The sequence below is a fragment of the Rhinopithecus roxellana genome, chromosome 1, assembly GCF_007565055.1.
Source record: "Rhinopithecus roxellana isolate Shanxi Qingling chromosome 1, ASM756505v1, whole genome shotgun sequence".
NCBI classification, from domain to species: domain Eukaryota; kingdom Metazoa; phylum Chordata; class Mammalia; order Primates; family Cercopithecidae; genus Rhinopithecus; species Rhinopithecus roxellana.
In genome coordinates, this window is record NC_044549.1 from 46144087 (window position 1) to 46157704 (window position 13618).

At 47.5% G+C, this 13618-nt stretch overlaps 1 protein-coding gene across 1 annotated transcript in view; it reads right to left on the minus strand.

The window, feature by feature from the left end:
* The window catches only part of SLC12A8 (solute carrier family 12 member 8), a 135531-nt gene that overhangs the window by 104933 nt on the left and 16980 nt on the right, over positions 1–13618 (minus strand). Inside the window, exons 3-4 of the mRNA XM_010354813.2 lie at positions 8216–8362; positions 5102–5293 (exon numbers count right to left, since the gene is read on the minus strand). Coding sequence (XP_010353115.1) covers positions 5102–5293; positions 8216–8362 — 339 coding nt within the window. The remainder of the gene's footprint in view (positions 1–5101; positions 5294–8215; positions 8363–13618) is intronic.

Below are 13618 nucleotides of genomic sequence, written 5' to 3' on the forward strand. Positions count from 1 at the left end.
AGTCCGAGTTATTCAAGTACTAAATATAGAACAAGAACACACAGGAGGTCCCGTCTACAGAGCCTTAAAAGGGCACTGCAGTAAACCAGATTTTTCTTCATTTCTCTGTAGGTCAGTATTATTTTTAAAATTATCTAAAACTTAGCAATAGAAAAAAAAAAGTGAGTGGCACATCTTTTTCAATGTCATGTGACAAAGGCTACCCAAGGACTATCTAGGTGAATGTACTTCATTGCACTCACTGTTTGCTGTTGATTAAATATGCCCCAGATTTAATAAAATTACATGTTACCTTATGGATTTTTTTCCAGTACAGATGCAAATAACTTCTGTCCAGTGGAACATATAACCCAAAAGATTAGGATTTGTTGTCCTGAAAGACATTAGCTGGTTTTCTATCTAACCCATCAATCTTATCCTAACATTTATTTATTCAACTGCCTAACTATGAATTTACAAATTTGACCTCTATCCACCCAGCATCCTTCGCAACTGCTCTGTAACATCTTACTGGCTCCTCTATTAATTCATAAATTAAATAAAATCCCTGGTCCAGGTGAGGCTTCCTATGAATATCTGTTATATAATCTTTTTAAAAAAACAAAAATGAAATGAAATCCTTGGCACATGTTTTCCTTATATTTGCCTGAGTGTCATGAGTTTATCTTTTGGGAAATATTTGAAAGATCATTTCAAATTAAATTGTTGAAAATAACATCAGCCTCACTTTTCCTAATTCCTCAGCCTCAGCCTCCTTCTCTCCTCGGTTTTGTCCTCCACTGCCCCCAGGGCCAGCTGGTCACTCTTATCACTGTAGCCCTGCCCTTGCCATTCTCTGGGAACAAATTCTATTAGGGCCTCATTCATTCAAGTCCCTCCTTTTCCATGAATTCCTCAACCTCCTTTTCTGAATAAATAGTAAGCTAACTGCTAGGGCCATACAATTAATTATCTGGTTTCATATTCTAGTATTATGTCATGCACATAAGTTTGTCTGCCCACCCTACCACCAAGAATGCAAATATCTTAAAAAATTGTTTATGCTGATTGTACCTCTTCAAGTACTTGCATTTGCTAAGTATGTTGCAAGCATTCGATAAATATTTTGTGATATGCTGATCATATAAAAGGTGCTCTGGGAAGCAGGCTCCATGAGTTCCAGCACTTTCATGTAAAGGCAAGAGAGTAATACAACTTCTGGATTTGAGAGGAGCTTGTGAACAAGGCCCCATTCTTCAGTGAGATCAGCTCACTTTGCAACTAGGCACATGTCATGTTTGTCAGCATCCCCCAAATTTACACACTTAGCTTAACAGTTATTCCAGCATCCCATAATGACAAACATTTCTGTCCATATTAGGGTGAGGTGGAAATTCCAAGAAATGTGAAGGAAATACAATCATTTCTGAGAGAGAGAGAGAGAAAGAGAGAGAGAGAGAGAGAGAGACTAATGTTTTCCTGCATTCATCTCAGAACTCAGACTTCCTCATTACTAAACACCAAGAGTGTGATGTGTGATAGTGAGGTTATTTCATCAGTATTTGGCCAGGTCAACAGGACTCTTCATGGTCAAAATTATCTGAGCAAAAGAAAGAAAAGAAAAGAAAAGAAATGACAAAAATGTAGCAATGAAGACCATTTATATGGGCACCATTTTCCCGGTACCTGACGTCTCTGACATGCAGAGGATGATGCCATGGGACCATTTGCATCTGAAGCTTCCAAACTGATTTTTTTTTTTTCCTAGCAGTAGAACAATTTGCTCATGCAAAGTGAGCCAAGCTGTAAATGCTGCCTTTTGTTCCCAGTAACTCCAGTGGATCTCATCTTTCTGGTTTGTATCTAAAATTGCTTTTTAGCCCAAAGATGCCAGCAACAGGGTAGGGGGCAGGGTAGGGGGCAGGGGAAGCTCCTCAGGAGGCTTGTAAGGGCGTGGTGGTTAGGAGCATGAACTGCGAAGCCAAAATATCTAAGGCCAAATCCTAGCTGACTTGGGAAAGTGTTTTAACCTCTCCATGAAACACAGATAATGATAGTAACCTTCAGAAGGTTACTGTGAGAACTAAATGAGATGATTTATGTAAAGTCCTAGAACAATATCTGACTGATAGAGTTGTAGAAACAATAGCTACCACCTGTAATCCCAGCACTTTGGGAGACCAAGGTGAGCAGATCACATAAGGCCAGAAGTTTGAGACTAGCCAGGGCAACGTGGTGAAACTCCATCTCTACTAAAACTAAAAATAAGCCGGGCACAGTGGTGTGCACCTGTAGTCCCAGCTACTTGGGAGGCTGAGGCAGGAAAATCGCTTGAACCCAGGGGACAGAGGTTGCAGAAAGCCGAGATCACGTCACTGCACTCCAGCCTGGGCAGAAAATAATAATAATAGTAATAATAATAATAATAATAGCTACTGTCATTATCATTATGACTTTGTTATTAATCACTGCTGAAGAAGAGGAAACAGTAGCTAGCTGTGAATATCATAAGATACTTTGTTGGTGCTAAATAGATGATGGTACCATCACTGGAAATTTGCAATATAAGTTGTAAATAAGGATGCTTGAAACCAAAGAGACTTACTTTAAGGAAAGCAGTAACAGCCCAAAATTAAACCATCTTCTCAAAATGAGTCTGGGGGTAGAAATGAATGAGGGACCAGAAAAACAATAGAGAAAATCAGCAAACCAATAATTAGTTCTTTGTAGACACACCTTTATCCAGACTGATCAAGAAAAAAGAAGCAGATGATTATTTAAATTAGGAATGAAAGGGGAGACATTACCACCAACCTTACAAAAATAAAAAGGATTATAAGAAAATCCATAGACAATTAATATGCCAATGCATTAGATAACCTACATGAAGTGAACAAATTCGTGGCCAGGTGTGGTGGCTTACGCCTGTAATCCCAGCACTTTGGGAGGTTGAGGCAGGCGCATTACCTCAGATCGGGAGTTCGAGACCAGCCTGACCAACATGGAGAAACCCCGTCTCTACTGAAAATACAAAATTAGTTGGGCATGGTGGCGCATGCCTGTAATCCCAGCTACTCGGGAGGCTGAGGCAGGAGAATTGCTTGAACCCGGGAGGCAGAGATTGTGGTAAGCTGAGATCACACCATTGCACTCCAGCCCAGGAGGCAAGAGCAAAACTCTGTCTCAAAAAAACAAAACAAAAAAACTCCCAGATTAAAAAAGAAAGAAAGAAAGAAAAGAAATAGACAATATCCTAGAAAGATACAAACTATCAAAACTGAATCAAGAAGTAGAAAACCAGAATATGCCTATACAAGTAAAGAGATTCCATTAGTAACCAAAAAACTTTCTATCCAAAAAAAACCCAGACCAGATGGCTTCATGGCAAAATTCTACCATATGTTTAAAGAATTAACACCAACCCTTCACAAACTCCTCCAAAAAATAGAGAAGGAGGCAACACCTTCCAACTCACTCTATGAGGCCAGAATTAGCCTGACACCAAAACCAGACAAAGAATCACAAGGAAACTACAGACCAGTATCCCTCATGAATATATACACAAAAATCCTCCACAAAATGTTAACAAACCAAATTCGGCAATTTATAAAAAGGATTACACAGTAACCACACCCTGATCAGGGACTCCCGGCCTGCGTCAGCTAAAAGCACAGGCACTCCAGAGACAGTGACCAGGGGGACTCTAATGTTTGGGACCAAGGCCCAAGTGGAAAGGCGGCAAAACAGCTGGGATGCTGGTGCAACGGTGTCTCAGGCTGTGGCTGCCAGTGCTTAGAAAACATCTTATTTGTGAACATCTTTTTTCCAAATCAGCCCACATAAGGAGGACTCTCAGGAGCCCAGCTCTCTCTCTTTGTCCAGGGGTGTTCATGCCGGTACCCACCCATGGCATCTGCTTCTAGAGGCTCACTTGGTGTCTGCACCGAGAGGGGGAAAGCAGGACTTTGCCTACCTTGCAGCCTGGTTGGCTATAAAATAGCAGAGAAGTAAAAAAATATATATATATATACACACACAGACACACACACACACACACACACACACACACACACACCCCAAATCCCCAGGGTAATACAGTAAACTGACCATTTATTACTCCCCTCTCCAACTACTATACTTAAAGACCTTTCTGCAGTCAAGGCAAGTGCTTTTTAAGAGTGCAGAGGCCATCCATTTGCCTTCCCTGCACTGTCCTAGACACACACGCACCCCCACCACCCACACATGCACACACGCGGCTCTGTGCTGTTGGAGAATCAGATATATTTATGCTTGAAGCACCCTGCTCCTGCTGCCTAAAAATAAAAGAAACAAAACCAATGCTTTCTCTGGGGAGATTTTTGCACACTCTTACTTAGACAAATTCTTCTCTTTAAACTGTTTTTTCAACCACCCACCACCATTTGCACTCTCATAAAAGCCTTTTTCAATCCAAGAAATGCTGACAAAGAACTGCTTCTTAATGTCTGTACTTTGTTCCCTGAGCATTAAGTCACCATGCCTGTGTTTTAGCTAAAAAAGCCTTAGGATTTCCCCCTACTCGCTTGTTTTCGGAGTGCCTTCGTCCATTCTGATGAAGCAGCTCCTCATTAACATTCTCCCTCTCAGACCGGGCGTCCACACAAGGGGCTTGCGGCCTCCCTGTGAAGGCCACCCAAGCTATCAAATGCTGTCGGGGAGCTCCAGCTCATTTGAGAAATGCCTGCTTCTAGGAAAGCCCTTTGGCACAGGCAAAATACCTGCTTTCAGTAAAAAAGCACCCCAGGGCCCAGGCCACCTGGCTGTCCCCCGGGCTTCAGCTGCTGTCATGCATGCTGGTCCCCAGATTGAACAGCAAGAATGTGCTGGCCAGGCCCTGCCCTGCTGGTCACATCAGGCATCCAAGAGGCGGCAGTGGCAGAGGGAAAGGAGTGCTGGGCGAAGAGGTCAGGCCCCGGATGGTGACTTGGCTCTCTGCTGAGTTCCCCTCAGAGCCCCAGCCTGCTCGTCTGTCACATGGGGCAATTATCCCCACCCTCGCCTCTCACCAGGTCAAGTGAGGAAATGGACAAGAAAGTGGCAGAGGGCCAGGCAGGGGGAGCGTCCCGGGTGCAGGTCTCACCTGGCCAAACACATAGAGCAGCCCGATGGTGCCTCCCGTCTGCCCACCCAGGACCGAGGAGATCATGGAGTAGACACCACCGCTGCCGATGCTGCTGCGCTCCCCGACACCAATGCCAGACAGCACCGTGACGAGGGCCACCAGGACGACAAAGGACACCAGGAACATGCCCAGGAGCACTCCCGTGTTTCCCTGCAGCAGAATAGCAAGGAGTGAGACTGGGTTAGGTGAGGAGGCCCTGCCGGCTCCCTGCTGGGAGCACTGACCACCTCCCCTCCTCCCACAGCATTGGAATGGGGGCCGGGGGTGGGGGCACAGAGTCAGGACGACTAAAAAGGACAAAGCAAGCACCACAAGAGCCAAGGCCAGGAAGCAGTTCTAACTGAAGGGAAGCGTCCTGGCTGCAAATTCTTCAGGGACTCTCGCACTTGTAGGGTACAGTCAGAGCTGCCGATGCCCTCACGAGGTGCCTCCTAATCTGACTTTGGGCCTAACATGCAGCAGCAAGTTCTCTCCCCACTATGCTGATTCCCTGCCTGGAAGGCCTCTCCTGCTCATTGTGTCTTTGCCAGGTTAACTGCAGCATATCCTTTAGGCCTGTGTTTAGCATTTCTCACCAGGAAGCTGGCCCTGTAACCCTTTCTCTGGGCTCCTCCAGTGCCGGGGCTTAGTGCTTTTCACAGGACTTGCCAAACTGAGTCTGTTTCCAAGCCGGTTTTGACGTCTAGGCTGTGAGCTCCAGGCGAGGATGGCATGGTTTAGATGTCTGGATTTGGATCCCCTCCAAATCTCATGTCGAAATGTGATCCCCATTGTTGGAGGTGGGGCCTGGTGGGATGTGTTTGGGTCATGGGGGTGGACCCCTTGTGAATGGCTTGCTGTCCTCCCACAGTAATGGGGGAGTTCTCACTCTGTTTGTTCGCAGGAGAGCTGGTTGTTTAAAAGAGGCTGGCACCTCTCTTGCCTTCTGTCCGGCTATGTGGCACACCTGCTCCCTCATCACCTTCCCCCATGAGTGAAAGCTTTCTGAGGCCTCACCAGATGCAGATGCTGGTACCATGCTTCTTGTACAGTCTGCAGAACTGTGAGCTAAATAAACCTCTTTTCTTTATAAATTAGCCTCAGGTATTCCTTTATAGCAATGCAACATGGACTAATACGGAGCAGGATCATGTTTTCTTCCCCTTCATATCCTCAGTGCTTAGCATAACCTCCACAAAATAGGTGTTCATTAAATGCTTGTTGAGCGAATAAACAAACACATGCACACCTGGAGATGAACACATGTAGATAGACACATTTCAGTGTGAAAAGCAGGAGTTCCCGAGAGGAAATGGACACAGCACATCTAAGAAGGAGCTGCAACGTCACATGTTTTGCAATAGAAAGCAAGGAAGACTCCTGATAGTCAAGACTCCACGTGTTGCAGGTGCTGGAGAGAGAAATAGGAGTGGGCAGAGCCAGTTCAAGAGCTGAGTGTCCTAACATGAGCTGGAAGTCAGTTGTACTCTGTTCCAGTGTTCATAATATAATGCTCAGGGGCTCCACTGCTGGTCTGAGACCCACCCTGGCTGTGGTTAAGGCTGAACCCTGAGCTGAGGATCTGAGTGTGGCACAGAATGAGAGCTTAGGAAGATCTGACCTTGCCCAGACTTCTTATGGGGGCTAAGAATCCTGCACATCCCACTATAAAGGAGTTTAAATCTCCCAAAATTTGCCCATGTAATGGTTAATTTTATATGTCAACTTGGCTAGACTATGGCAACTAACTGTTTAGTCAAACACTAGTCTAAATGTTGCTGTAAAGGTGATTTTCAGATGTGATTAATATTTACTATCAGTTGACCTTAATTAAGTAAAGGAGATTACCCTCCATATTATGGGTGGGCCTCATCTAATCAGTTGAAGGCCTTACAAGGGAAGACTGGTTTCCTAAAGAAGAATGAATTCTGCCTCCAGGCTGCAACACAGAAATTCTTCCTGCATTTCCAGCCTTCAGACTCAAGACTGCAGCATCAATCCTTACCTGCTAATATATACCTGAGATATTTACATCTCCTGTTGGCATTGGCCTGTTTCTCTGGAGAATCCTGACTAGTAGATTCTACACCTTGAATGGCCTCCTCTCTTTCACCCATCTAGTCCAGCTCACCCTTCAAAGCCTGGCTCAACCGCATCTCCTCCAGGAAGCCTTCCTGGACACCTCAGTGACTGCAGCACTCATAGCCTGTTCCACCCCAAGGGACTTAATGCTGTTTTGAGAACTCTCCTAATGTGATATCTACCCATCATGGTTGTTAGCTTATGAGGCGAGGCGGGGAGGAGAGGAGGGGATGAGGCCCCAGGCCATGTCTTGTCTTTTGTAATCCCATTGGCACTAAGGAGTGCTTGGCCCACAGCAGGCGCTCAGCCATGTTTAGATGGTGACTGGCTTGCCTTTTGTTCTGCGCACCTGTGTGGTCTACTGAAGTCCCACTGCACGAGATGGCACTGTGTGTGGGACTGAGAACACCTGCTCCAGGCACACATCTGCTTGGAAGGTCCTAGGATGCTTTTGTATAAGACTTAAAGAAGAGGCCTTTTGTTCCTTGTACAGAAGGAGATGAACTGACCCCCAGGATCTCACACAGCAGAGTGCATCCTAGGCGATCCATCCCTAGAGGTAGGCGGCCCACACCTATGACCAAGCATCCTCATTCACAGTCTTACCCACAGGGTTGCGGTACAGTGGGGGAAGGCAACCATGAGGGCGGACCCAAGATGAAGTGAAGAGTACCAGGAAAACTACAGAGGGCCACAAGCTGGAGCCAAAATTGCCATCAATGATCTCTCCGACCCATCTGGAGTCCTGCCCATGATGAGCCCTGACTTCTGTGCTCCTATTCCACAGTTAAATCTACAGTGTGAGGTTTCCACCGCAACTTCAGAAGCCTACGTTCGCAGGATGCTCATTTAACAAGCAATGCCAGCTATTCACTGTGCTTGCTTCTGTTTCATGTTTCAGGAGTATCTGTGCTTCAGGAATCTGTGGCCTGCACTATAGAATGCCAAGAGGGGCAGAGCTTTCCTGTCTCAGGCCCGTGAGAGGCTCCAGGCCACTAGCTCAGTACTCACCACCAGCCAGCCTGTCCTCAGGAAGAGCACAACCCCAAAGATGTTGATCATGCAGGATGTGAACACACCATCCCAGGTCCCAAAGAGCACAGGCTCCCACACGAACAGCTGGCTCTTCCACCAGGGCTGGGGCTGGGCCAGGGCCTCCTGCAAACAGAATACACAGAAATCAGCTGAGGGGAGGGCCAGGGATGGCATGGGGAGGGAGTGAGAGTGGAACAGAAGGAGGGAGGTAGGAGAACTCAGCTTAAAAACAATCCTGTCTTATTGTGCCAGGGCATGTGTGTGTGTATACACACATGCACGCACACACACACACACACATCCTGAAGCATACCTCTACAAAAGGGTCACTGTTCTCTCATAACAACAGTGATTCCCGTACCCACATGTAGCAGAGACTCATTGTTCACAAACCTAGTCCTTTCCCTCTAGTCATCACTCAAGTAGCCAGGGAGTCAGGTAGACTCCCAGCCTCTTTGCAGCTAGATGTGGCTGTGTGACTGAGTTCCAGCCCATGGAATGCAGGCAGAAGCACTAGATGATGCTTCTAAGTGAGTGTGAGATTCTGGGTTTCACCTCCTGGGACCCATGAGCCCTCTTCATCCTCCAGTCCTAGCAGGGACAGCGGCTTCCGGCAGTTACTAACCTATGGCCAACCTTACTGGGCGCTCTTTGCTCCTTCAGCCCTTCTAACACCTCTGCAATCAGCCCTGTGGATGAGATTCCCTGTTTAAAATGACTGGAGTTATTTCTGTTTTCCTGACTGAGCACTGATACCAGTGATCTCTGCTGATACCCCAGGATTCTACAGCATTATTGGACAATTGTTTGGAATCAGAAGCGAATAACGCATAAACAGATTCCTTGCTTGTTTTTCCAATTCACAAATAACAAAGGCACTTATAAACACTCAAATGGAAACCCTTTACTAAAAAAACCATAACTTTGTGGATATACTAAAATGATCTTAAACAAAACCAGTAGCAACTCACACTGTGAATGCTCTTATGTAGGTCTGGCAATTAATCTAAACTCAGGCATGAACAGAGTCTTCCAGTGACCGCAAACGACTACAGGAGTGATTACTGTTCTCAGCTGGGTTGGGTGGGTGGGGAGAGGGAGGCATCCAAAGCTAGGAGTCACCATGTGCAATGATTCTGGACCTGGTGAGCAAATGTTATCCATAAACACAATAAAAAGGCAGAAAAATCAAGAGTTGAGGGGAAAATCTAAGATCCAGAGTCCACGGGGCATGGCTGCTGAATGGTTGAGAACAATGGGTGCGCCCAGGATCTAGGACCAAAGGCTGAGGCCAACGGCACATGCTCAAAATCAAAAGGGAGGATCCCAGCTCCTCTTCCACCTCCTGTATCACACACATCCACAGATCAAGAAGAGGCCCCCAGAAATACTCAGGGATCTCAATTCAGCCACATGGGACTGATGGGTCCGGGGACTCCTTGTGTCCCCATCAGTCTCCAACTCCGTAAGCTTCATTTATGCATGTACACGACTGCTTGCCTGTCCTTCGCAAACCACAAATGAGCAATCTCCTGAAAGTCAATAAATGTCAGAACAGTCCTCGGAGTTCGGAACAAAGACTCTGCCAATCTAGGCTTGCCCTTGAGCAAATGGTACCAAAGGACCTGTCTGGGGAATGCAGGATTGTTTCCCAGGATCCTAATCTCGAAATTCAGGATAGGTCCCAACTTCCTGTCTCCGTTTGTGTTCCACTTCCTATTGTGTCTTGTTACAGGCCTACCGTTCCTCAGTAATAACAGTGACTCTCAGCAACAGAAAGACTAATACTATAGAGAGTGCCGTCAGCTTCCACAGGAGCCCTCTGCTCTGTTCCTCACAGCAGCCCCGTGAGGCGGGCAGGGAGGGGGCCCCGCTGAGGGCTGAGGAGACGGAGGCTGAGAGAAGAAACCTGACGGCCCAATCTCACAGCCAGGGCTTCTCACAGCCAGGGCTTCCCCTAGCACTCGCAAGATCTGTGATTTTCCCTGCACCACACTCAGCTAAACATTACTTGCCCTTTTTGCCCCTAAATTTAAATCTTTCAGGTTTCAAATTCTAACACTCTGGACTTTGCATAACAGCAAATACATCTGCCTTACCCGTGAATGCCTTTGTGATGGTAGAAACCTTATTCCTCTTTCATGCGCGCCTTCGTTTTCCCACTCTGAAGGCTGGCTTGCGTATGCGTTTGTTTACCTGCTGGTATATGAAGTGCCTTTCATTTCCTTGATCTTACTGGACTAGTGAATCAGCCTCAAGGGTAGAAACTTAGAGCAGGTAGAAACTTCGGGAAACCCTTTACCCAGAGAATGAAAATATAACTGATTTAAAATGGGTTTGGTGACTGAGCCCTGGCAGCTTGTTTCAGGATATTTAGGGGTGTGTGCCTACCTTTTCTCACCGTGTGACAGAAAACTATAACTAAGTCTTCCCACAGTCTGCTCATCAGAGACTGGGTGGGAAGAGCGTAGGTTTGACCCCAAGGGAGTAACCCTGATGTTCTCGGAGAAAGAGAGAGACACTACGGAAGCCCAGCAAGAGAGAGAGAAAGAAGGAAAAAGAAGAAACCAAAACAGAGAGAAAGGGGAAGAGGATGAGATGGAAAGCCCCAGAATAAAATGCCAAATAGATCCCCCGAGGGATATTTCCCAGATGCCACGCTGCCTCCCAGGCATCCACATAGAAGTAGCAACTTGGGGCTGGGCGCAGTGGCTCATGCCTGTAATCCTAGCACTTTGGGAGGCAGAGGTGGGTGGATCACTTGAGGTCAGGAGTTTGAGACCAGCCTGGTTAACATGGTGAAACCCCGTCTCTGCTAAAAATTACAAAAATTAGCCAGGCGTGGTGCGTGCCTATAGTCCCAGCTACTCGGGAGGCTGAGGCATGAGAATCACTTGAACCCAGGAGGCGGAGGTTGCTGTGAGCCGAGATTGCACCACTGCACTCCAGGCTGGGTGACAGAGTGAGACCCTGTCTCAAAAAAAGAAGTAGCAGCTTGTGTGTCCCCGCTTTTCTCACAGATCCCTTGTCCAGCCTCACCACATTCGTGATGCCATTCAGACTTTAGCTAGTGCCCAGAGCTCGCCTCTTGGGAGAGGACTGGCTGGAAAACTAAAAGCGGCTCCCTTGCGTCATGAGAGCTCTGGCTCTGTCCTGCGTGCTCTCCCATTCTCTTCAGCTCCTGTTCTGACAGGCTGAGGGGCAGGGCCACGGTCTGCAGTACGGGCAGACATGCAACAGGAGGACAGAACGTCAGCTCCCCTCCACATACACACAAAGTACTGGATTCTCCTGAGTCTGCATCCCCAACTCCTTCCCCTAAGGCAGAAAGAAGGAACGCTTCACCCCAAATAGGCCCTCCCACAAAGTCCACGCTAAGATTCTCTGAGTGCCACCACCCAGTCTTTTCTGTCGCCCAGGGGAGGAGGGGATGGAAGGGCTGGGGTGATGGTTGCTGAAGGTTAGGCCAGTTCTGTGCTCTCTTGTGAAACACCAGGAGAGAGGTCTGGTCCCAACCATAGGTTGCTCTCTTTAGGGCCTAGTGTCCCAGATTTGGGCCCCAGTCATCAATTCCAGCATAACATGAATCCCATTCAACATCCTATTACATAGACATAATGGGCTGGGGAAATGGAATGGCCCTTATACAAGGCATTGGGTCTATTGCAAAGTAGAGATAGAGGATGAGGGGGATAAGAAAAGCAAGGGGCAAATCGGTCCCTCAGAAAGGGCAGCATAAAACATGCCTGAGGGCAAGAGTCCTCTCCTCCCTGAAGACCCTCAGCCTGGCAGGGCCAGCTTGACAGGTTCCAGGGGTGCAGCGACTTGGCGCCTGGCCCAGGATGATCCCTCCGCCATGCTCCTCATGGCTAGGGTCTTCCTACCCAAGCACCCAGGACAAGAAACCAGACTCCTGTCCGTCTGAGCCCGGGGGCCCGCACCCCATGCTGGAAAAACCATGACTGCCTGGTGGGTGTTTTTAATTCAGAAGGGGAAGTCGTTCTCCTGTGAATAATCTCCATACTTGAGCAAGGTGGGGAGCAGGTTGAGGGGGGAGAGGGGGTTGTCTAGAAAGGCGGGGAAGTTGCACCTGAGTGGGAAGTATCTCATTCCTGCATCCAGCAAGCAGAGCTGAGTAAGAGGCTGGAAAGTTCTGCCAGAGGCAGTGACATGAGCTCAGCCCCAGAAGCCTTTTGCCTCAGTCACCAGCTAAGTCTTCATGAACGCGTTTGAAATGTGAGATGACACCTTTTCTCCCTTCTGGGAGCTGGAGGAAAAGCAATCAGTTGAGAAATTCTGCTTCTGTCCATGCAGGTCAGGGGTAGGTCAAAGCAAGACCTGGCCTGCCCCTTTCTCTCAAAGTGCACCTGCAGAGACTGGTTCCACCTGGATTACACACACATGCAAACCAGCAGATGGCTTCCTCAAAGTTAATTACTGGATTATTAATTAAACATCAGAGAATATGCCCAAGCTGCTGCTGAACTGCAATCCAATGGGCAGACTGAGGAGCCTCATTCCTTTCCCCTGCCTCTGAACCGGCCCCATGTGCTGGACCACAGGGATTGAGAGCTGGGCCGGGCGCCAGCATGGCCGTGGGCTCCATGGGCTACAGCCCATATGTGCAGCTACATGCCTGCCTCGGGGGGGTTGGTAAAGTTTAGATGAGATGATAGTTGTGAAAGCTTGTGTAAACACAAAACACAACAGAGGATTTTAAATACATACGAGGATTTCTTCAGGGAAGTTGGAAGGAAGACAAAGAAGTCTTTTGATTGTATTTGCTATTTTCTCCAGCTAACTTGTCTTCATGTTTAAAGTGGAATCCTTGCTCTACAGCTCAGCCCTGAAAGCTGCATCTCTAACCCCTGCCCAGCCCAGGCATTCTGAGTAAAAGAGAGCCCATCCTTTCTGTTTTGTAGTGGGAGCTCCAGAATGGACCTCCAGTGAGTGCTCTGCCAGGCGACTGATGCTGGAAATGGAAATGGCTCTGCAGCCAAGGAAGCAAGGATCCAGTTGGAGCCATCAAGGTCTTATTTCCCTGGATTAGGATCTGGGCAGCACCCTTGGTCTGTATAGATTTAGTCATTCCTAGGAATGTGTGGTCTTCGTGGCTGCGTCGGTCTCTTCTACCATCGAGCTGGTACGAAAGCTGTGGTCAAAATCTAGTCGTTCCCACAGACTCAATCTGTTTTGTTTTTTTTTTTTTTTTCTCCATACCTGTGCATCTTCATACCTGTTCAAGGCTGGGATTCTCACAAGCCCATGACCTGGTCACACATGGCTCAGCATCCGAAGTGGCAAGACCATCAGACGCTGTGAAAACATTGATGCCGAAATTCTGCCTCCCAGAACCACACAGCAGCCTCAGAACTCAGA